Consider the following 24,775-nt stretch of genomic DNA (forward strand, 5'->3'; position numbering starts at 1 on the left):
ATTTGATCAGCTGGTCGTGCCCGAAAAATACAGAGCGGACATTCTGAGTCTCTGCCACGGAAATGGCTGGGCAGGACATCTGGGAATCAATAAAACAAAGGAGAGCCTATTAATGGAATATTATTGGCCGGGTTGTTTCAAAGATGCAGAACGCTACGTAAAATCATGCGATGCGTGCCAGCGCGTGGGCAAGCCGGGAGAGACATGGAAGGCTCCACTGAAAATTGTTCCATTGATCTCGGAACCTTTCCGCCGGCTTGTAATAGACACAGTAGGCCCTTTGCCTAACACGAAATCAGGGTATAAGTACTTGCTTACTATGCTATGTCCCGCCACAAAATATCCCGAAGCAATTCCGTTGAAGGACTTGAGCTCCACAGAAATAGTTGATGCCCTTTTGTCAGTGTTCGCTAGAATAGGATTTCCGGCCGAAATCCAAGCCGATCAGGCGACGGTCTTTACAAGCGCCTTGACGACCACATTCCTAGAAAGATGCGGAATAAAACTGTTGCACAGCTCGGTGTATCATCCGCAGTCCAACAGTGTAGAGAAATGGCATTCGGTGCTGAAGCGGGTGCTACACGCTCTTTGTTATGAGCATAAAGCAGACTGGGAGGATTGTCTGCCGGCCACACTTTTCGCTTTACGAACAGTCCCCCACGAAGCTACGGGGTTTACGCCAGCAGAACTCGTGTACGGAAGAGCCCTCCGCTCTCCCCTCCGAATGCTGAGAGAAATGTGGGAAGGGACAGGAGAGAACCAGACAGTGGTTGAGTACATGCTTAAGCTACTGGACCGCCTTAACAACACGAGGGAATTAGTAAATCGAAATATGAAAGCTGCCCAGGAGGCCGCAAAGGTCTATTATGACAGAAACGCTCGCCTTCGAGGTTTCACTGCGGGCGATCGCGTGATGATCCTCCGGCCATCGAGAAAAAACAAGCTGGAAGTTCACTGGGATGGTCCAGTAGAAGTGTTGCAAAAACTTTCGGAGACGAATTACGCGCTAAGGGTTCCAGGCAGGGGAAAGCAGGTGAGAATCTATCATTGCAATCTGATGAAGCCGTTCATGGAACGCAGCGGGATCGTCAATCTGACTCTAAATGAACCAGAAGAGCTGGCCAGCGAGAGTCAGGGTTGCAAGGGAGGTGCGGACGCTAGTGACAACGTGGAAAACATTCTGGCTCACTCTGTGAATGCAGATTTCCTAAGCGGGACACAGGTCGACACGCTAAAGCAGTTGTTGAGCGAATTCGCTGACCTATTTAGCAGTCGCCCGGGAAAGACACACCTCCTGACACACGAAATCGAGCTCACCTCGGATGAGCCGGTACGGTCGAAACCCTACAGGGTATCACCGCGGCAAAAAGAAATAATGGACGCGGAAATTCAGCGCATGTTGGAGTTAGGGGTTGTAGAGCCAGCGGAAAGTGACTATACCTCACCGCTAATTCTTGTTGAGGCCCCAGGGAAAGATCCTCGTCCCTGCGTGGATTATAGAAAGCTTAATGCAATTACCAGGGATCAGCTATACCCGATTCCCAACATAGAGGAAAGGATAGAAAGGGTGAGCGGCGCGAAATTCATTTCCACCCTCGATCTCGTACGGGGATATTGGCAAGTTCCCCTCTCAGAAAGCGCGAGCAGGTATGCCGCTTTCATCTCCCCAGCGGGCACCTTTCGACCCTTAATGCTTAGTTTTGGGTTGAAGAATGCCCCCTACAGCTTCTCGAAACTCATGGACATCGTACTGAAGGACATGCAGCGCTTTGCACTCCCTTATTTTGACGATATGGCAATTTTTCGGAAACCTGGCAAGAGCATCTAGAACCCCTAAAGACCGTGTTTTCCAGTTTACGACAGGCTGGACTGACACTGAAGGCAGAAAAGTGCAGATTTGGTTGCGCACAGGTGACGTACTTGGGCCACGTTGTAGGCCAGGGAACTAGGAGCCCATCCGAGTTAAAGATTGCCCCGATCGCAGCATTTCCGCAACCACGGACGAAAACGGCCATTCGCTCATTTTTGGGATTAGTTGGGTACTACCAGCGATATATTCCTAACTACTCACAGCGGGCTAGTCCCTTAACTGACGCCTTGCGAAAGGGAGCACCTACTAACGTAAGTTGGGATAACCAAAAAGAAAACGCCTTCAAAAGCCTGAAGGAAGCACTCGTGTCCCGACCCTTGCTCAGGACCCCTGACTATGGGAAAGAGTGCATAGTCCAGTGTGATGCCAGTGATAGAGGGCTGGGTGCTGTCTTAAGCCAAGTTGGCTACGACCATGAAGAACACCCAGTTCTGTACATCAGCCGCAAACTGACCAGTAGAGAGGAAGCGTACAGCGCTTCCGAAAAAGAGTGCGCGTGTTTAGTTTGGGCAGCGCAGAAGTTGTCGTGTTACCTGTACGGAGCAAAGTTTGTATTTGAGACTGACCATTGTCCTTTAACGTGGCTGCGACAGATGTCCCCCAAAAATGGTCGCTTGCTCAGATGGAGTCTGGTTCTCCAACAGTACAATTTCTCGGTGCGTTATAAGAAGTGGAAACTGCACGGAAATGCTGATGGCTTGAGCAGACTGATGTAAGCGGGGGAACTAAGAGGTCTCCTCCTGTGTGAGTGTTTTTTTTTACTTTGTTCCGAGTAATCCGGCTGTGGCAGTTGCAAAAGATGTTTCGCGCTCAGTCGGCACAACATTAACCCAAATTTGAACACAATTTTTTAAAACTGTATTGTTGTCAATGGAAGAAGCCTCGTGATTCTTTGGCGACGTCCGAGCGCTTGCGGGTGGGGCAGTGCTTTGCTGTTTGGAACGTCCCACCTGCGCTTTCCTTTGTTGGCGGTGCTTTGGGTTCTGCCTTGGGGGCGATGATATTGCAATCCAGGGGACCAACACGGACGCCATCTCATCTCTTCCTGCCCAGCGGTCGTCAACGCTGGACATTCGAGATTTTTCGGGCCGCGGAGGAGCTGTAAGGTTTCTGGCGTATTCAGCCAGGACCCCTGCAACCGGGGTCACTGCACGGCGATAGGCATTTTGGTTCCCACGCTCGGTCCTCGCGAGGTTTATTGGATTCGAGACGGAGGATTCCACTGCCGTTTGTAAACCTTATTCGCGGAAGATCGTGCAGCCCGGAAGCAGTTAGAGGCCGCCAGAACCGAGCAGGGTCTGACTCACGCCTTCAACTATGCCTGCTCGCCGGCGTCTCGCCCATTCGGACTTCCCGGAAGACGTGTCCGGCTGGAGCGTGAGAACTGTCGTTCGGAAGCGAAGACACGCTCTCTCTGGTGGGGGCGATTGTCCAGCGGCACCCCCTCTCTCCGGCGAGGCATGTGACGGGGCCGTGTCCCTATGTGAAGTGGTGTGTGTGTGTGTGTGTGTGTGTGTGTGTGTGTGTGTGTGTGTGTGTGTGTGTGTGTGTGTGTGTGTGTGTGTGTGTGTGTGTGTGTGTGTGTGTGTGTGTGTGTGTGTGTGTGTGTGTGTGTGTGTGTGTGTGTGTGTGTGTGTGTGTGTGTGTGTGTGTGTGTGTGTGTGTGTGTGTGTGTGTGTGTGTGTGTGTGTGTGTGTGTGTGTGTGTGTGTGTGTGTGTGTGTGTGTGTGTACGACAGCGCAATTTAGGCCACGCCCAACCTGGCGAAGACATTCTCGGACCTGGGGAATCCTAGGGACCGGACCCTTTTTAAACCGGACGACGAGTGCCGTGAGAGAGGAATCCTCGATCATCCTCAGATCTTCTCAGATCATCCGACCTTCCCCATCACCCTCCAATGGGTTCCAAAATCTTGTAAATAATGTAAAATAAACCCCCTGTACAGTTTCCTTCATAACCAAGTCCGACAACGTCATTCGAAGAAGGGACCTGCGGTGCTGAAAGAGTCAGCTCACTCAAGGACCCCTCGTCCCCAACAAGGCTTAGTGCCAGATAAAAAAAGAAGATAGCTCTTTGTTATAGTCGAGAGCAGACGTAAGCATGAGATGTTTTGCAGTAGCTCGTTCCAGGGCAAGGTCTTGTCTCGCCAAACACAACCATCCGTCGGCAGCGGCACTCGGGCGACAGACTGCAATGCTTTCAATGTTTTACAACGGGTCTCGCATTGCGCTGAACAATGGCGCAATGGCTTTTTCATTGCATTCCGCCTGCGATAATATCCGGTTCAGTGCATGCTTTCTATCACCTTCGTTTCTACCTTTTTTATTGGGATCGAGATTACAGGACTACGATGGGGTGGTGCATTGAGGAGCGCCGTAGTTTAGAGCTCCGGATTAGTTAAAGCCACCCGATTTTCTTTAGAGTGCACTGACAACGCGGAGCCCACGCGCGTTCTTGTCTCCATCAAAAGCATTTAAGGGTCATCAATTGGATTTATGCGGAGGAAATGCGACAGCATTCTTTTTTATAGCTGATATATCCTAATTCTGATTATTTTTCAGTTCCGATTAAATTCCTCGGTTGGTTCTATTCCAACTAACCAACTGAGGTTATTTTCCAATTCTGATCGTTTATACTACTTTCGCTCGCGTAAGACAGCATTTTTCATATGATCCAAGTCATTCGTAGTCTAGCGTCCTCTCTCCTAAATGTAGAGAGAAGGTGGAAGAGGAAGGAAGATGAGGAAGAGAGGGGACGGGGGACAGGAGGACGGTTGGCAGGTGGGAGGTGTGGCCACCTGCTAGGTGTGACAAAGCTGGTCGGCAGGTTCTCGCTCTAAAGAAGCTTCGCTGCTTCCATAAAATACTGCCGCCGAGAACGGGATCCAGCCCGCGACCTGGGATCAGCAGCAGAATACAAAAGATACTAAGACACCGCCGCACGTTAGGCACAAAAAGAATTGGCCTCCCACCTGTCCGGGTTGAACTGCAGTGGGTCGGGCCAGAAGCGTGGGTCCCTCTGAATCTGGTAGAGGGGCGCCATAAAGCAAGTTCCAGCCTTGAACCGTGTGCCTTTATACTCGAAGTCTCGCTTGGCTTTCCTCGTCACAAACCTGCAACGCCACGTGACTGTAAGACGTTTTTTTGGGGGGAGGGGGCATGTACGCGAAATTAGATGCAGAAGCGGCGCCGCTTCGATATGGTCATCAGCTGTTCACTTACATGGTAACCGGGGAAAATATGGGGGAACCCATTACCTGTGTAGGTATGTTAACCTCGTGGCACTGGTAAATGTGAGCGTCGAAGGGTTGGGGGAAGGGCAGGACTGGAGCTTTCGTGCAACGAAGAATATTAGTGCACAGACGTACACAGACGCCGAAGAAACCATGGCGATGTTTTCCTGCAATCACAGCAGCGCTGGCCGAGAGCGGGCTGTGCCAATGCAATTTGGTGAACAGAAACTCATACCATCCCACCCAACCTGGTCAGCTCTTAACATTATGCGTGAAGCATGGGGCAATGTCGTCAAGTGAAGCCCTCGGGAATGCCTTCATAGGAATGTACTTCCTGCCCAGTCATCTTGCTTCAGCCGGCCAGAGCTAGCGCAATTGTTCTTATGGGCCACACATTCTAGTAGCGGTCGATAGAGCGTTAATGGCCAAAATGACACTATGTTACTTACGACATGCATATATCCTTCTTTGTTCTACACAAATATAAGCTACCGACTATGATCTATTCACCTTCAAGTCCCTATATGTCTACTTGGCTAGCCCGAAAGTAATGTTCTCATTTTTTTTTGCTTCAGTTCAACGTTATATGCAGTGACGTTGCGCGCTACTTTCCGATATTAATTTGTAAATGTTTGGTTTGATAAGAAAGCGCCACTTCTGCTTATGAGTTGTAGTTCGGAAAGCAGTCTTTTAAAACTAAACTCATGTTGTAGTGGTTTTCTTGGCGAAACTTTCACGCTACTGGAAGGCGCTTCTTGTAAAATGCCTTCATGGAGGCCTCTCTAATGTAGAGCTAGGTCCATTTAGCTCCTGTCTGCGTCGTTCTCTTTCCGTCCTTCGCGTTCCATTTGTGCTGTGTTTTCATCATGAACGCTATCCAACTCACCCAACATTCGGCTTTGCTTTATGTACAGCTAAAAGCAATAAGAAAGGGAACACAGGAGCTCGTGGTCACCGCACTTCGCAGACCGCTGTCGCCGAAATGCAGAGAGAGTCGCGGCAAAGGTGCATGCTCAGTAAGCACGGCCGGCTGCTCTATCCGCGCATGTAACTGGTGCCGCCCATTCTCGTCGTCTGTCCATGGCAGCACTTTGCGAAGCACGGAGGCCACGCGCTCCCGTGTTCCCCATTATATTGTTCCTAGCTCTACATCTAAATGAAGTGAAATGCCATCTACTATCGAAACCATGCGTCCTGTATCGTGCATGGTAAAAGGGACAAGTAAATGTCCCATAGTCGATGCGTCAAAGACCAGGAGTAAGAAATGAGTATACATGTTGTGTTCACTCTTGTCGGACGCGCCCGTTTTTTTATTTACACAAACACATTTGACGGTTTGTACACGCCAGAAACTAACTCTCAAATCTGTGTTCTCCTCTAAACGACACCGTTTTGATAACGATGATGCGTATATGTGCTGCACTCTATTACTACGGTCCCTCATGTCACATATTTATAGGTCGCGGCCATGCGTAATTGAGAGGACTTCCAGCGACCTGCTGATGGTTACAAATACAGTTCGCATGCAGCAAGATTGAAGTACCAAGCCATATGAGCCATATGCATCACGTCATATCAGTCCACGGTGAAGAATAGACGGAAAAGGTCTCTAAATTTGGGAAACCCCCTTGTTTAATTCGTTGCACAGGGCCACTTTAAACGTTTATATTCATTACCCTAGGTTTACGGTTAGAAAAAAAATTGAAACAAGCTTCTTGATGGAACTTTCCTTCTGGTGGCGGAAAAGAATGGCCCAATTTTCAGAAGAAGTGAATACTGCAATGATAAGACTATAACGCCATCACTTAGGAACTGCCCCTATGTTGTGCTAGTGTCGGGGTTCTCGTAAATCATGTTTTACCGTCGTTCAGTTACCAGGTTTAGAGATTTAGCTGGAAAATACAAAATTACGCATGATTTTATAGCGGTCGTGCTAAGTCTGTGCGGTCATTGAACACGCCACCAGTAGTTGGGGGAACACTTACGTGAGGCCTGGAGGGTACAGCCGAAACGTCTCGTATATTACTTGGTCAAAGTATTCCAGCTTCTTCATTAGTGTATCAAAGTCTAGTTTACCCTGGAAGTAAAATTAAGAGAGCAAATTTTCATGAACAGATGGCGCTAAGCAGAGAAAGAAGTGAGGCACAGGGATGACGCAGCTTTCCCTCCTGATAACGCTTAGCATATCCAAAAGCTGCGCCATTCACAAAAGCATTGTGCACCCCGACACCACCATGACTGCCATCCACCGAGCCCCCCAAGCAAATGTCCGCAGTACAAGGGCACGGACCAAGCTCCCCTCGAAGACCTCCGCGACCAGTACTTTGGCTCTCATCAACCCCTCCCCCCCCCCGCCCCATAGGCAGGTCACCTTAATCCTGAAGTAAACGCCCCCATCACCTAATAGGAGGTATATGCCCCTGTACGACCCACCACTAGAGCGAGTACACGAGGGGCAGGTAAAATCACCAATGCCATTCTGCGAAACTTATCCCCCGAGGCTCTCCAAGCTTTCACACAAGCATTAACGATTAGATATGTACTTCGTGGTATCTGCCGCCAAAATGGAATGAAAAATAATCGTGAAACATAACAAACCGCCATCCATCTCGGCGCTTCGACCAGTCTCCCTCACCTCCTGTCCTGAGAAGCTGTACAAACGGGTCACGCCTCCAAAATTACATAAAGAAACACTACTTGTTTCGCTCCTTCATGTTTTCCTCCACTAAAGTCGCTTGTCTTCTACTTCAACATGACGTACCCACTAATACACCCTCCGGGCCTGAGCACCTCCTCCTCACCGTAGATAGAAAGGAGGCCTTCGGCAAAGTAGCACACACCGAAATTCTAGGTGGCCTCAAGCACATCCACTGGAGTTCTGGCATACTTCAGAACGTCTCTGTCTTTCTACGCAATCGCACCGCCACAAATGGCACCGGGTTTCTACACGATCACTACTGTTCCACACCTCCAACAAGGGTACCCCACAAGGGTGTCCTCTCATCCCTTGTTTACAGCATTGTCAAGGCCGCACTTGCACTCTGTCTAGACGCACACGAGGACATCGGCTGCACCATGTGCGCCGAAGATATCACCCTCTAGTCCACCCCGAGGCTCCCTAGCGGATGAGAAGGCAGGCCTCCAAAATAGAACGTTTTCAACGCAAAGCAGAATGAGGTGTGCTCCGGATAAATCTGAATTTCCTCCAATCCATGGACTCTCTACAAGCGGCCAGGCGTTAACATCCTAAAAATTTGGAAACAACCCATCGAGGAGCGCATGCTTGTGAGTGTACTTGAGCTCTTGATTCAGCATGACCACAAACCCAACACACCATCACCACTCTTCGTGTAACCATTTCCTTCATTAAGATAAACGCTGTATAATCAAAAAATTATCGCGCACTGTGCAATTAATTTGATATAATCATGCTTTCGCTTTTTCTACAGGAAGAAAGCGGGAGATATTAGTCGCCTGAAGGAAACTTCTCCTGCTGGCACTTGTTCCGCCTATATTCAAATGCCAATCCCCGAGCGGAATTGTGCCCATGTTAGGTTGATTGGTGATTTCACGAAAAAGCAACATATTGTAAGTACGTGAGGGTTATGCTGCGGGCTACTTGATACAACATAATAAGAAAGGTGAACAGCGCAAACACAAGACGAGGTAAAGACGAACGACACAGGCGCTGAGTGACAAGTTTGTTCGAAGATGTGCACACAATAAGTAGCCTTGAGGTGAGTTACCAGCTGAACAGTCAACCTCATGGGCGATGTAAAGAGCCGAATAAAATCGATAAAAATATGCAGTTTAAGAAAGCAATGAAATTACGCATTTCATAAAAGCGATGAAGTTACAGCAAGAGACGAAGGAATGAGACTGTAGGCAGATTGACACTTGAAAACGAGAAACAAGATATGTGACGAAAAATAGACCTTGAATCTTAAGGCTTGGAGGTTCCGTAAAACGGGGTAAAAGAGATAAGTGGTTAGAAGAAAAAATGTTTTATGAAGGGAAAGATTACGTCTCCAGATAGGCTGTCTCGGTGGTTAGCAGGTCTATGGACGGACTGGTGACACATGTAGCACCGCGGTTTCGAATGAAGCAAACCTGATACGAAACCGCGCCTGACAGAACAACACTGTACCATTAGAAAATTAGGTAGGCGTACAGCGGGAAGTGAAACCACACTTCATGATTCTCGATCGTGACGCATGCACGCAGACCAGCAACACGGGCCTGTTTGTTGCTTACCTCTGTTCCCAAGACACTGTAAATTTCTTGACGAACTTTTTCTTGCACATCAAGATACTTAGCCAGAACGAAAGTGAGATAGCTCAAAGATGTCGCTGTTGTTTCGTACCTATGTTAAAGTGCGAAAAACACAAGTAAAGATTGGTGATCTTGCAAGCCTGCAGGTACGCAAGAAATGATCCTTCTTTTGTCCACGCCATATTTCTAGGCAGTGAGGTTAATTTCGAGGCACGGCATTCGGGCATGTGTGTGCGATGTTCCAGCGCATGACAGTGCATTGAATGCACGCAGGAATGATGACTGCTCACTTCAGAGGTGTACTATTAGTTTTCGGTAAAGGTCTTTTGTTTCCTGTCTGCTTTCGTTCTCACTTAGCGATGCTCGAAATGTAAACAAACGTGCTTACAAAATGTCTGCAAGATGGGATCTTAAGTTTTAAAGCTGATGAAGCTCGACAGAGTGCCAATAAGTTAAACGCCGCTGTGGTCAGTTAATAAGTGCTGGCCTGCTTTCAAAACGGCACAGCTTTGCAGATTTATGCTAGCAGGAACTTCGGGGTACGCTTAAAGATTACATTTACGCCCCAGAGCTGATTTGTAGGCACTGGGATGTAAACGTCTGCACAAATCCGGACAGCCTGGATTTCTCTGACCTGCTCGGACTAATATCTCGGTGCTGGGTCCTTTTTACTGTGTTTTGGCATTGAAAAAGTCCTCGCAGCTAACTGGGAAGCGTTGTGCTGCAGAAACGCGTAGCTGCAGAGCCTATCTGGTTGTTGACTCTTAGCTTGAAACCCGCCAGATTAGAGCAGTCTATGTTTTATTTATTTGAAATACTGCCAGTCTCTAGTTGAGAACTTAGCAGGTGGGCATTACACGTATCACAGCAAAGGATAACATTTCTAAAAGCGGCTGTGCGAAAGACAGCTATAAACTAGACAGTTCATAGCACAGAAAAAAACTCAAAATAAGTTGACAGATTTGCACAAGTAACTGAAGAAAAAACATGCTCGTTCGAAAACATTAACATTAACATGGGCACAACACACCGTGTACTCTTTAAAATAGACAAAAATGCTGAAAAATCTTTCTGACCACTACTCTAGTTTTAAAACACGGCTTCTAGTTCGGTACAAAAACTTGAAAATGAATCAGCGTTAATTATGGATTCGTCTAGACGGTTCCATTCTCTTGTTACTAGCGGGAAGACAGAATTTTTGAAAGTGTTAGTGTGATAAGGATATTCAGTTAGCGTATACGCGTGCTGGTTTTTTAATGCACGTTTTAGCGACAGTGAAATGTACTTTGATGAATCGATCTTTAAAATGTTATTAAGGAGCTGATAAAGAAATTTTAGTCGCGCGCTTTGCCCTTGTTGATAGCGTTTCAAGCCCGGAGATTTCAGCTAGTTGTGTTGGTGTGTCATTTTTTTGTATCTGTTGTGAATAAACTTCACTGCTTTACGTTGAATTCTGTCAAGTCGCGAAATATTGGTTACAGTCTGAGAAAACCAAACAGTGCTAGCATATTCGAGTACAGGCCTAACAAACGTTTTTATAAGCTAAAAGTTTAGTTTGTGTCGGCGCAAGACGAAGACACATTTTAAGAAAAAACAGCTTTCGTAATGCAGTTGAAGTAATGTTGTCAATGTGTTTGCCCCATCTAAGATCGTTACTTAATTTAACTCCTAAGTGTTCGTGTTAATTGACAAAGGCCAATGGAGAACCATTGATTTTCTACAAGAAATTTGATGGTTGCTTTTTTCTAGTTACTGCAATGTAGCAACACTTACAGCAATAACTTAATGCTGGGTGAATACGTGGGTCTTCATGGCAAAGCGAGCGAATGGGTGGTACAATAGGAAATACGTGGGCTGTCACCAAAGGTGCCTAAAAGGAGCTTGTTAGTGACAGTCAGTCCGCATTTTGATACCGGGACGTACGTCATGAGCAATGTATATATATATTTTTTTTTTATTTTCAGAATCTGCCGCTCCCCCTTGATTGTTCCCAAAGCTTAGTAGACATTGTAATTGAAAATATTGAGCATGACGACTACGTTTCTATTAATGTAGTAGTAAGCATTAAAAATGTCAAGGGCATGTATTTGCTGTTCGTTAAACGCAAGAAACTGTTAAAAGCAAGAAAATAACATATTTCCACCCAATACGAAAACGTCGTGTCAGTTTAGACTTCCATTTGTGGCAGATCTGGCGCTAGAGTCATATTCTGCAACGAGGCACACCCAAGCTCTGGAAAGCGATAAGCGGATGTTGTGCTTAACTTTGCCGGTGAATGGTTGTCAGAACACTCCAATAAAAGGTAGGTCGAAATAACAGCATTAAAATCAAAGTATCTTTCACGGCATGCCCAGCACGTTTATTGCTCGTAGAAATGTAGAACAGATAAACTGATCGTAGAAGAACCAGCAAACCCACACTTTTACGATGATTTTATGTCCGCAATGAAAGCATTCACAGGTGTGCAAGCTCGAGAGCCTTTAAGAGGTGGACTTAATTCTTTCAGGTTAGAGACAAACGCTAACCATGAAGACAACAGCCTAGGCGTTCGTCGAAGCGAAAGCTAGTTTGTATAGTTTAAATAGTGTCGTGAGCTTTGCGTGATTATTTTCCATAACTTCGATAAATAGCTGCATGGTGGATCACGTGCAAAATAATTAGCAAGGACGTGCAGCAAGTTGCGAAAAGCTGCGAAAAGAGCTGTGCTTTAGGCCATCTGCAGTGCTCCATACGAAACGGACACTTTTATAATTTGTATTATATGAATGTTTTTAGCGGGTTGTAGTTTCATTCAACTTACAACTTCTTGTGGCCTTGCGTGTCGTTCGTTCTCTTGTTCTTTTTTTTTTTTTGCTAAGACATGAACGAACTCGCCCAGCAATTCACGCTCCTGAGAACTTCTAAGATCTTTTCGAATTTTCCGTCTTTCGAGCCACTAAAAGAAAAAAAAACGGCTCCATCGTTTCGCATGAGAGAGACATAATTATGGGCCAGACAGCTACTACAGCGTGAAGTCCTTTTTCCAAGGTACGTTAATTTGGACGAATTTAACAAAAATAACCCTAAAAAATATTCATTCGCCCCTTAGTCAAGTTATCAGATATTGGAAGTGGTTGGATTCTACATTTTTGAGTGGCATGGCTCCATGTACTCTCCTCCGTACACTTTCTCAAACCTGATAACCTTCATTCATCGTCATTGCGTCGATGATGACGATGATGCTTGATGTTGTTGTCAAAACGGCATGTGCAAAAAGGAACAGCATATTACTACGTGGCTTGTGGAATCGAGAAGCGTAAAATTTGTACGCATACACAGTACCAAGCAGCGGCATACTTATCTTCTCTGTCCTTACCCGGCAACAAACAGGGTGACTGCGCTGGTGATGACTTCTGCTGTGGTCAGTGACCTGGATTTGTGTATTTCTGGCAGAGAAAAAGGAAAATAAACGCCCGTAATATGCACTTTAAAAACAATGCCGGCATAGGCATTCTGGCACAAGATAAAGATATGTCACAAGATTAACGGTGAGACACCCCAATGTTGCGCAAAACTGTCGCTTTGCGTTGTATGCAGAGTATGTATAAGCAGGCAGATGCATATATTTTTACAGTCTCCTTCGACCGGCTGCTGAAACTGATCAGGGGCATGCTTTTCCAGCTGGGCTTCGATAAGCCCTCGCCTATGAACGTACGAATTTTTGTCTATAAAATCAAAACCTTGCTGACAAAAGTGGCTAAACGCAGGAACGAATTACAATGATAACCATTCATAATTTGGGTGACCAGATAATATTAGTGATATGCAGCTATTGTTCAATAACACTGATGTCTTCAGTGAAATTGGTGATGGTGACCTTGTTATAAAATTTCTTAGATGCAAAGTCATGGACGCAGTTTGGGAGCTTTGGGTCCGAGAAAACAGAATTTATTTTTTGCGCACGAGAAATTGACCTCAACAAAAATCATTTAGGAACAAAAGGACATGCGTGCCACATGTAGATTCACAGAAAAAAAATTTTTTCCATAAATCCGCATCTTCCAAACTTTGTGCATGACTTTAAAAGAAATATTTTCATGTAGAGACCCAGAACAGTGCGTTATAAGCAAAGAAAAGTTATGTGAAATCAAACAATGCTAACGAGACACTAGCTCCGTGCTAATGGCATTCAAGTCAGTCCAGATGTTCTTCATGCCAAGGTATGGTGTCTTGTCACAATAAGCAGATGATATCTGGTCGGTTCCCGTCATTTAGACAGGTCGTGAACAATCAACCATTTTGACATTCGAACATTATGCTTGAAGGCACATTGTTCATCAGTTAAATTTAGAATTGTTACTTTAGCAATACAAAAATGTATCTTTGGCCTCCAACCTGCACTTCCCGTGTTGTGCTAAAAAGAGGTCAAATTTAGAGTTTTCCTGCTAAGATCCTGGACCAACTCTTGAAAGCACTGAAACATGGCAACTTCTCAGACGGAGTGCTCTCCGCAGATGGCTGCACTGTGGTCACTGACGTAGGCAATGGTACATTCACATGTAGTCTGCGGCATAAGGTCCGTTCTATAGCAGTAGCTCCCTCCGACCAAGGACAGATCTTCCGGAGGATCAGCTCACGACTCTGTGCACGCAACCGATCACCAGCGATTTTTGCAATCTTTATTGTCAACCAAACGGGAGGGGCCTGCCATGGTGGTAGGCCGCCAAACGATTTGAAACGCCTTACGGGTGCTATTTGCGTGTTCCTCTAGTCGTAAACTCTCATCAGGAGAGCATCGGTTGGAGAATTCCAGTGGGTTGTACACCTGCATCGTACCATGTTATCTGCTATGTGCTCATATTAGGGCAAAGAGGAAATCAGCAGCCAACGGGTCGTGTGCTTGGCGCGCTGACCCCTCCCCCCCCTTCCGCCAAGTCTCCTTCCCCCATCCCGATTCCAGGTAGCGCCTCCCTAAAGGGTTTGAGAAAAAAAACCTAACCCCTTCCCCCTTCAACGTATTTGCCAATAGTAAGGCAAAGATCGGATGCGCCGCTCGACTGGCGGCGCCATCTATTGGACCCTTTTGTAACCACTACAGTTCCGTCAAATCCGGGTTTCTCCGTCACTCCGCCGGCAGCGCCTACGCCAGCTTTTCTGTGACACATGTCGTTTGTTCTTTCATATAAAAACAGTAAAAGTTACGGGTCTTGCGGGGCATAACGTAACTATAGTCGATTTTTAATTACACAAGTGAGATACATGAAGATGCTTCGTTAGCACACAAACCAGTAGAACCGCTAAGAGAACCAAACCCCATAGAGGAAGATTTTGGCTCGTGGATCGCGTGTCCTAGACTCTCATTGTGCCAACGGGTAATAAATGTTCGGCACTGGCCACGAGAGCTTAAACATGTATAATCTCGTCATTGACGCGACATAAATGTCTATCTATATGATTCTGTGCGTTTCCCACTTCAGCCGTCACATGCTACTGTTTGTTAAGCCAGTTTAGTTGAGCAAAAACAGAAGGCAAGGCGCTAATGGAAATCTGAGATAAAACAACATTGTCTTATTTTTATCTGCAGTTGTGAGAAGCCTTGCGCAAGATATTTCGGCACTTCAATTCGTCTTTATAGAAGCTTTGGCGGAGGAAGACCTGCTAAATTTTCACACAGGTATTCCAAAAATAAAACACGGAAACACACACTGCTTACCACTGCTTTTCCGGTTCTCTTTCTGCTTTTCATCCTCGACGTATTCGGCGTCCAGCAGATTTTGGAGTATATCAGGCTTTCGATACTTCACAGAATTAAAGAAAACATAGCGCCGAAGTCATTGATAGGAGACAATGAGTTCAAAAGTGTTAGCCGATCTCGGATTGAAGCACGAGCGCTCACTCTTTTATCCCCAATGCGCAAACTCCGCCATCAAACAGCCCATGCTGCTATCCAAGCAATTCTGGAAACTTGTCACGTATAGAGAGATAGATTGTCCCATTCATCATTCAAAAATGTTGGTATTTTTTGTACGCTACACGGAACGGTCATCGCAGCATGACAAGTTTGCCTTCTCTCCGTGGAAAACAGTTTGACCTCAAATATACTTAACTAAAACAAACAACTACTTCTGATATTTCTGATACCTTGTTGCAAGGAACAAAATCTACGGTCCAATCTAACAATGAAGGAATTGCGCATGCTTTATGTTCTTCTGCCCTATAAAGGACTACGCATTGACATATAAACTCCCAACTCCTTTCTTGCGTAAATGGCGAAATCTGGCGACACTGAAGAAGCCCACATCTGTGACTAAACAAACATGAAAATAGGAGCGAATTATACGTCAGTGCATTCAGGGAGAGTATAGTTTACGAGAGTTGTTTTAAAAATCCCAAGATGATTGACGATTCCGCGGTTTTCATGCGAATGAACCATCGTTAACCGGCTAGTGATAGTTTGAAATCGGTTACAACGATCTACAAACCACTGGAGCACTTGAGCGGGGGCCTAAGGTTTGGCAAATCCGCCTTGCTTAAGCGAGGAGCACGGTGTTTGGAGCCTGGCGCAAAGGTGAGTAATCTAATGTTTTGGCGGCGGTCTTGCGGATACCGACCCAAACTTCACAAAACTGAGGAAAGAGCTAAGAGCAGATTACCCTGTATCCACCATCACAACTTTCTCTTATTCTCAGAATAAGAACATAAAATCTGCGGGCAACGTAGATTTGGACGACAAATAAGCGGGAGAAGCGCTGACTTAAGCTTAACTTTAGTGCAGCAATAGCTTAATTTATACAGTAGTGCAAACTGCTGGGCTAGTTGGTTCATATTGCATAGAAAAGGAACCAGCGAAAATAGACGTTCTTGTCTTGCGTCTATTTTCGCTGGTTCCTTTTCTATGCTTAATTTATACATTCAGATCGAACCCTAAAAACAATATAAAAGAACAGGCAATCAAAGCGCCTATTTATCAAGGCTCTGCACGTGAAACGGTGAAAACCAAACACAAGAAACTGGCAATCAAAGGAATTGCCGGTTCATTTCCTTTGTTTTTTTTATTGTTCGGCGTGGCCAAGCTTGACGAATAGGCGATTTGATTGCCTGTTCCTGCGTTTTGTTTTTATACTTCCGTTGGGACTTATAAATTAAGCTTTTCCTCTACTGAAGCTCACCTGAAGTCAGCGCTTGCCCCGTCTTCACATAAAGTCCGTATTATCTACCGCGCTGTTGTCCACCGTGACATTTACATTGTACTGACATCGCACAGCACACTGGCTTTTTTTTCGCCTCTATCAACATAAAGCTGCTGTGGCCAGGATCAATCCTGCGACCTTGCCAAAGACACTAGTGCACTGTGCTGGGTCCGTTATTGCATTTCTCCCGATGTTACATGTTGCAGCAGCTGTCTTGGGGCTCTGTTTAAGGAGCTTAACGTACAGAAACGACTCAGGTCATGAGAGACGCCGTAGCGGAGGGCTTCGGATAACCTCGACCACCTGGGCCAGGATCCAACCCGCGTCTTTCCGGTCAGCAGCCAAGCGCCATAGCCACTGAACCACCACATGATTTGGGCCTGTGAAAAGAATCCTTCCCCCAAACCCTTCCCCTTCCCGAAAGGCATGGCATGCAGGCCTGCACAATTGCTCGGGTCCGGAGTCTTAAAAAGCTCTAGTCCAATGGGATCGAGTATCGGCCTCGTCCAGCGGGGTCCCGGACTAAGGACTCCATTTATGTAAATGGCTACTTTTTTCCTGCAAACTCTCATCACTAAATAAAGTTTTCACCACTACCGCCGCGGCACCTACCTTTCACATGAACTTCTTCGAAGACATGAGGAACAAGGAATGGACAGCGGCATGCACACGTTCATCCGACATATGTACCTGTTTTACTATCAGTCACACTTCAATACCCTATAGAGTAAGTCGTGCGTGCCGGCCACGTTCTTTTCCATCTCCACTCTCTTCAGACGAGAGGAACAGCGTTCGTTTAGAAGCAGTGACGTATTTTTTTAACGCAGCCATCAAGTTTGCTTGTGCAGCCTGGAGTCGGCTGCTGCAGTGTGCCCCACATGTCCACATACATACGAGGGATGTTCCTAAGGTAGGTTTCGCAATTTGTTGACACACGGAAACTTTATTGCCAAAACAAACACGCCATGGCACCACGAACTATACTCCTTGCACTATTTTTAAGCATAATCGCCACCCATTCTGAGACATTTGTCGTAGCGTCCAATCATTTTGAAGAAACCACTGTGGTAAAACTGGGCACCTTGCGAGGCAAGTAACTGTCGCAGAGCCTGCTCCACCTCAGCGTTGTTTTGGAAGTAACCCACCAAGAGTGAGGCTTTCAATGCAGGGAACAGGTGAGAGTCCGATGTCGCAAGTTCGGGGGCTAAGGCCGGGAGCTCCAGTCTCTCTCATCCGAAACGACGAATTTGATCTTGTGTGGGCTTTGGTGTGTGTGGTTCTGCGTTGTCATCCGAGGTCACGAAACCTTCACTAAAGAGCCCTAGTCTCTTTTGTCGAATGGCGTACCTGAGTTTGGTGAGGGCAACGCAGTAGCATGCCGCACTGATGGTCCCTCCGCGGAGAAAATCAGGGAAAATCACACATTTCGCGTCCATGAACACTGTGGCCATGAAGGATGACACTTTAAATTTTATCCTCATTGGTGAACTGGGATGGTTCCACGTCATTGAGGTGGGCTTGTTTTCAGTGGTAAAGTGCTGCATCCATTTCTCATCGCCTGCGATGATTCTGAACTGGAATTCATTTCTCTCGCGCGTACCGCGCCACGTGACCGAGGCTGACTCCCATCCTTACTCTCCTGTGATCCGGGATCAGGTTCCTCGGCACCCATCTTGCAGACACTTTTCAGTGGCCCAACACATCATCATAGAGCATGTGATGGGTCTGAGCACGACCAATACGCAGTGTGGACGCCACATCTGACACAGCTACGCGCCTCTCCGCTAACACCATATTGTGTACTCGGCTAATGTTGTTTTCACTCGTGGATGTGAAAGGCCGCACTTCGGCCTTCGTCCTCTACACTCTGCCTTCCTTCACTGAACATGGAGCACCAGCGACCACCATTTGACGCGACATGACCTCTTCACCGTGCACGGTCTGTAGGCGTTCATGGATGATAGAAACCCTTATGCCACGTGCCCATTCACACCGAAAAATCGCACTTTCACTAGAGGCCACGTTGTCGACTCGCCTCTCTCTACCATCGTGTCTTGTACTCGAGCAACCTCGTGCACGCCGCTCTGCTGCTACTTTCTCTTCTTCCGCACTCTGCGCATACGTCATTCCTCCACCGTTGACACTCCCTCCGTCATCGAGCCATCATCGGGTGTGGATTATTAAGGCAATTGTTTGTTTCACCTGGTGTAGCGACTTTATTTTTTTATGCTGAAACTTACTTTAGGAACATCCCTCGTAATACTAGGCACCAAAATTTTCAAAAACATGCAGCAAGTTACTACGCCAATCACAACTGCGGTTTTTGATACTACAGACCGCAATTTTTGCAAACTTTCGCAGCGGTAGAGAAGCAGCAGTAGATTATATCCAAACAAAACTCGACGAATAGTACGAGGAAACTATTGGCTTCTTGAAAAAAAAAATAATTTTAGTCCATATCCAGACGCTAAACATTTTTGCCCATTTAGAAAGCGCAAGGGTAAAACCGTGAGTTTTCACACTGACACGTGCAAGCAATTCAAACACGTGAAAAAAGAAATCACCACCTCCAACTAAGATTGGTCATTGTGTGGTCTTTAAAAATTCTTTAGGTGATTTATTTTATTATACTCACCGAGCGGTCCCTTCTTCGTACTTCAATTACTTTCGCCGTCTCTCGTATGACCTTGTCAACGTCGGCAAGGACTAGGGAAAGCCAGGAAAGCGGCTTCGCTAAAGGACCGAAGCAAGTGGTGGTTTCTGCGGAAGAAGCCACCCAGGCAGCATTACGAGTGATGAGCAACAAAAAGCGAAATCTTCGAACATATAATGCTGCAGAACGTAGGGCTAGTTTCTAGTTCTAGATCTAGTAAAGGACGAAACAAGGCAAAACACTGAGAAAAAAAGACTGTGTGCACACGGGTGTGGCTTAAAGTCATACTAACTGGAAAATTATTTTCAGTGAACACGAGCGTTGTTTTTGAGGATAGGTCATAGAAATCATAAAGAGCTGAACAAAAGGATGGATTCCTAAGTTAGGAATAAAATAGAGGATGCCTGAATAAATACATAAAGGTCTCTTGAACTCTACTATAACCGGCGAGTCCATCAGCGTGCGCCGCCTTCCACACGACTTGCTATGGAAAGGCAGTGCAATTAGAGCACCATCGCAACTACAATTAGAGAATTCCGTGATAAGTCTAAGCCTGAAATCATGTGGAAAGCCAATGTATTTTTTGCCAAGCTCCCATCCAGTTCCACAATTATGGCAAGGTCTCTCGCGCATAAGCAACCCCTCAGTAGCATTCGAGGGATAATTTCGAGTGACAGTGGTCGAAGTGTCAACCAACCAACTGCCGTTTTTACCAACTGAGCTTTGCTTCAGAGCGCCAGGATGAGCCACGACCCAATATGCGCCATTCTAAGGAGTAAATGGTGAGGTAGCACACTGTACCACCTTGAAGGACAAATGGTGTTTAGCAACGCAGAAAAGCGGCGACAATTACTGCAGCCAACATGCTACTCATGAGCAAAAAGTATGCTACCTCCAGCCGTAAATAAGCCCTAACCGTTTTCTCATCCGTACTACTTCGGAACAGAGAGCCGGCAGCACATCGCTTAGTATACAACCACCCACAGTGAACATTAGTGTCAGTGGAGCGTCGACTCACGTGCGACCATGTGCAGAGTGCCCGTCATCAGCTTCCGGCCTGCAGTCCTCGCGATGGTTTCGAACGGGTGGTCCGGTCTTCCCTGGAACCGCTCGTCTACGCCGAACGATCCGCGGAACAGGAAGTCCATTGCCAGCTGCTCGTACTTGCGCAGCATGTTCACCTCCTCACCAAGTTTGGCGTGCTCCTCCAACAAACTGAGCAGTACAGCGACATCCTCTTCCAGTAGAGGCATCATCTGCAGAAGTGCAAAACTACGCATAAATTGTCTGCGAAAAAAAATCAGTATGGTTAGGCACCGCCATTAAAGAGAGGCACGCGATTCCAACACTATTCCATGTTTGTTGTGGCAATGACTCCGTCTTATTGTGGCGAGTGACGGCTGCAGGTTTTCTCCTCTATATTGTATCTTCAGCTGTGCGCGTGACAGAAATAAAGCAGCTCCTATTTAAGCGTTAGAACTTTTCCTGGAGTTTTGCTCTTGTACAGCACGTTCTTCTGATACTATCAAAGGCCAAGACGCAACCGCACAAAATCTATTGTCTCTAAAACACGCCTCCAGCGAAAAGTTTGCGTTTTCAAAACTACTCTACCATTTAATACGTGCTCATTCACGACGTCCACAACCTAGGGGGCTGTTATACGCCGTAGCGGAAATGTTCTGTCCAAAAGCGGAAGACCATACTGCAGACTCTCTCTTCGTCGAGAGCAGATGTAAACATGAAATGTTTTACAGTAGCCCAGTAGTCGAACCCTCTCTGGTGTGATGTAGAGGGTGCGAGTGGCACTCTTGAAGTCCGTAACGACCACGCAATGCCACACCACACCCCACTACAAATCCCTTTTGCCGCCAGCCTGTTTGAGCTGAGAATGAGCCCGAGACGAACTCGCTCAATGTCAAAGCACTGACTTGTGAGCTTACTGCGCTTACTGCGTCTGGAGTCAAACCAAACATCGTTTGAAGCACACAGTTTACATGACCTCGACAAAACTCGTGTTAAATCGTCTGTTTCAGGGAAAGTGTAAAAACGTCAAGGAAAAAAAGTAGCCAACAAACAGAGGCTTTTATTCTCAAAAGCGGCTCTTTCCTTTGGATATTCGACTTAACCCGCACTCGGCCGAGTTCGTGTAAACGCTGAAAAGAACACAAACCAGCCAAACCCAAACCTAACATCTGTCCCGGTGCATGGGCCCCAGAGCGTGCACCCGAACTGCGCCGAACCGCTGCCTTCCGCCACCATCCCTGTTCTTTTTCACAGATTCCCCGCATCTGTTCGTCGTTTAGCCCGATGGTAGGGCGCGCAGAAGGAAAACCTTATCGCATCAGCCAATTCACACCAACGAATATCGCGGCTTGCGAGCGATGAGGACGCTTTCACACATGGCGCTATGTGCCGCTGCCGCCAGACTAATCTTCGCTCCTGTAAGGCCGCAAACTCGCCGTCGCCTCCGTTTCCGTGCGTGATTCCGACGTCTCTTGCGCACATGCTCTGAACTATGAACTAGTTTGAACTTGTGACAATGCTTTTACAAACACCAGGTTAAACTCCCCGGATTCCTGATTTGTATGTGTGAAATTCTTTTTTTTTTCTGTGCCCCCACGTTTTTTTTTTTCGTTTCCAAACGGTTTGAAATGTGCATGTGTGTCTGTGCATGCGTGCAGGTTCCGAGCGTTTGTGCGTTCGCTTGCACTGCGTGCCAACATGTGCTAATTTCCCAAAGGAGACAATTCACATTTCGAATGAATGCAGTTTTGTAAAATAATTCCAGTGTCTGTTGTTGACGAATAACGCAGTAGTGCCCCCTTCCATATATTTAAGCATCATCATCATCCATAATTACATATCCTTTTAAAAACACCCTTTCTATCCGCCTTACCTGCGAAGCTCTTAACGTGTGCGCAAATAACGTGTTTTTGCGCATTTATTTTTAAACATTCTGTGTTATATTAACAAGCTAAACGTGGTGCTCTTTAGTGGAAGAACATTTGCGTGAATTGTTCTCAGTGTGATGAGTGGTTACGCGGTGGCTAAGTGGTTACGGCGCTCGACTGCTGGCCCGAAAGACGCGGGTTCGATCCTGGCCGCGGCGGTCGAATTTCGATGGAGGCGAAATTATAGAGGCCTGTGTACTGTGCGATGTCAGTGCACGTTAAAAAACCTCAGGTGGTCGAAATTTCCGGAGCCCTTCACTACGGCGTCTCTCATAGCCTGAGTCGCTTTCGGACGTTAAACCCCTTAAAACGAAACAAAATCACCTAAAAGCAAAAGAGATCCTCGGTGTATATGTCTGTACCGTGTTAAAACTGCTCGGTGGAAACAAGTAGGGAGACACGTATAGGAGGGAGACATCTGAAATTTCTGCTGCCTGTGTCTTTCCAGCATCCGTTTGACTTTTGTTATGTTGCACATCATCTTTTTGATGAAGTCACCAACTAGACCGGCAAAAAGCAATATGCCGTGCAATGACTTCGTTCAAAATCTTAGTCCATAATTCACCCTCCTTTTTTTATTCTAGCTTTTTCCAATATTCCTAATCAGTGAGATTTAACTCCGCCATGTGGCAATCTCACAAATCAAAAACAGAATGGCTCAAGGAAATCCACCTGCCCCGCCAAAAGCATAACTGCATTTTTTCTAATCCGTTCAACCTTCATAAAGTTTTCTCTTTTTGTTAACATGCGGCGTGGGGAGTTGTACAACGGCTAGCAGGTTATCAGAGGGGGCTGACGGGTATATAGGCATGTCGTGACAATAGATCCGTCTGGAAGACTATTTCGCAATATAGAACACAGATTGCACTTTGCTAATCTATTTCCAGCAATTTCAGACGACAATTTTGAAAATTGAAAACTAAGATATTTTTACGGTATAATTGAAGGTAATAGTTCACTGTTCTGTTATGTAGCACAATCTTTCTTTTAAAGTGTTTCCATAAGTCGCACCGAACAATTAAGAATAACAAAGAAAATCAATAGGGAGTGCTTTTGACGAAAGCAAAGACGTTAATAGAAAAAAATCAAAACTGCCGTCGGATGATCTGCAGATATGTTGGCTGTTATCGTGAAATCTTACATTATATGAAAAAAATTGCGTTCATAAATGGAACGTTCCCTCACAACCATGCTGGTGAGTCGAACGACCTCGATTCCTCAGAGTATTTTGTTGCTAGCTAGCGTTATAGTTGTAGCAATAATGCCCCGTTTGCGTCAGCCAGACCGTCCTTTGTTTCCCTCAGAGCAAGGCCCACCATGGTCGTTGTGCGCTCGGTAAAGCGCGCGATCACGGTTTTGAACGTTGTCAGCCGCGATTATCCGGGGGAGGCCGTAATTATCTCTCCTATTAAAACCCCACAACATATAAGCCAAAAAATCTAGAAACAAAGATTTTTAAGGAAACATATTTTCTTTGTATTTCCCAAAATACCCTTCCAGAAAAATTCAGGGGGGGCACTTTGTTGACCTAAAGTGCGGTGAGGCGAAACCCTTTAAAGCGATGCTCCTGTATGTGTTGCAGCTGTGTGGTGATGTTGATTTAAGACTACGAAGAGCGTTTAGGCGGCATCCTTCCAGATCGGCGTTCAGGAGGCGTCTGGACTGGGACGCGAACGCGTATTGCAGCGCTGCCAGGAAGTCGCGGAACACCAACGCCCGTTCGGCGCGACGCCTTACCTGTTGGACAATTTAAGGAAAGGAAATGACGCCTGTCTCAGATACCTTGGTGGACACCCGAACCGCGCCGTAAGGGAAGGAAAATGAAATGAAAATTGGTTTTAAGGAAAGGAAATAGACCATGTCTCACATATCTGGGTGGACACCCGAACAGCGTTTGACTGACAGCTATAGTGTGACAGATTTCGCGGACGGACGGACAGACGAACATTGATGAGCCATTAAAGGCTTTCGTCTTAATATGTCGGAAATGTTTATTCCATACTGGCGGATCTCTAGGGGAACTCGTGCTCTCTTCATATGACCTTCGCATTTGCCGCGCAAGCAATAAGAATTTTGTAGCAAGAGCTATACTGGGCTACCATTCGAGCATTTCGCTGCGAGCCAGGGGAGGAACTTATGTGCATACGCCGTTACCTTGGCAACCGGAGACGAGCAGCAGGTGCGGCGTGCGCTTCGCCGTAGCCGCGGCCGCGCGCCTGCTCCACCATCGGAGCCACGCGTGACGTCACGCGGACGAGCAGTTATGCGCATGCGCCGATACCATGGTAACCAGAGAGACCCCATAGGTGCGCCACGCGTTTCGTCGCCGCCTCGCCGCACGCCGTTTCACATGCAAGCGAACCACTCGCGAACTCCGCCGCCGCGGCGCATACACCCTCTCTCAAGCGGTGGAGGAAGCCCCAGCGGCTGGAGCGGCGAGGTTCGGGCAAGTTGGAAATTTTCGCTGCGGCGACGCGGCAGCACCGCATCTCAACCAATGACGGCCCGGCTAGGGTGGCTAGACTGGCCCGGCGTTGCCACGCGAGTTTGTACGCCGCACGTACGAACTTTTGTTTATGAAAAAATTGTATAAAGTGCTGTTTAATGCTTAAAACGCAATAATTATAT

At 46.6% G+C, this 24,775-nt stretch overlaps 1 protein-coding gene across 3 annotated transcripts in view; it reads right to left on the minus strand.

The window, feature by feature from the left end:
• LOC144099419 (cytochrome P450 3A14-like) overlaps window positions 1–24,775 on the minus strand; it is a 91,349-nt gene that overhangs the window by 10,476 nt on the left and 56,098 nt on the right. The window contains exons 6-13 of one of the 3 annotated variants that reach the window (XM_077632712.1): window positions 20,215–20,452; window positions 19,179–19,303; window positions 15,067–15,151; window positions 12,730–12,799; window positions 9,357–9,465; window positions 7,088–7,179; window positions 4,842–4,982; window positions 4,621–4,766 (exon numbers count right to left, since the gene is read on the minus strand). In XM_077632712.1, the coding sequence (XP_077488838.1) occupies window positions 4,706–4,766; window positions 4,842–4,982; window positions 7,088–7,179; window positions 9,357–9,465; window positions 12,730–12,799; window positions 15,067–15,151; window positions 19,179–19,303; window positions 20,215–20,452 (921 nt within the window). In that variant the 3' untranslated portion in view covers window positions 4,621–4,705. Of the gene's footprint in view, window positions 1–4,620; window positions 4,767–4,841; window positions 4,983–7,087; window positions 7,180–9,356; window positions 9,466–12,729; window positions 12,800–15,066; window positions 15,152–19,178; window positions 19,304–20,214; window positions 20,453–24,775 lie in introns of those variants that run through there. The other 2 variants (XM_077632710.1, XM_077632711.1) reach the window with 2 other exon arrangements.

This window comes from Amblyomma americanum, chromosome 7, assembly GCF_052857255.1.
Source record: "Amblyomma americanum isolate KBUSLIRL-KWMA chromosome 7, ASM5285725v1, whole genome shotgun sequence".
In the NCBI taxonomy this organism is placed as follows: Eukaryota; Metazoa; Arthropoda; class Arachnida; order Ixodida; family Ixodidae; genus Amblyomma; species Amblyomma americanum.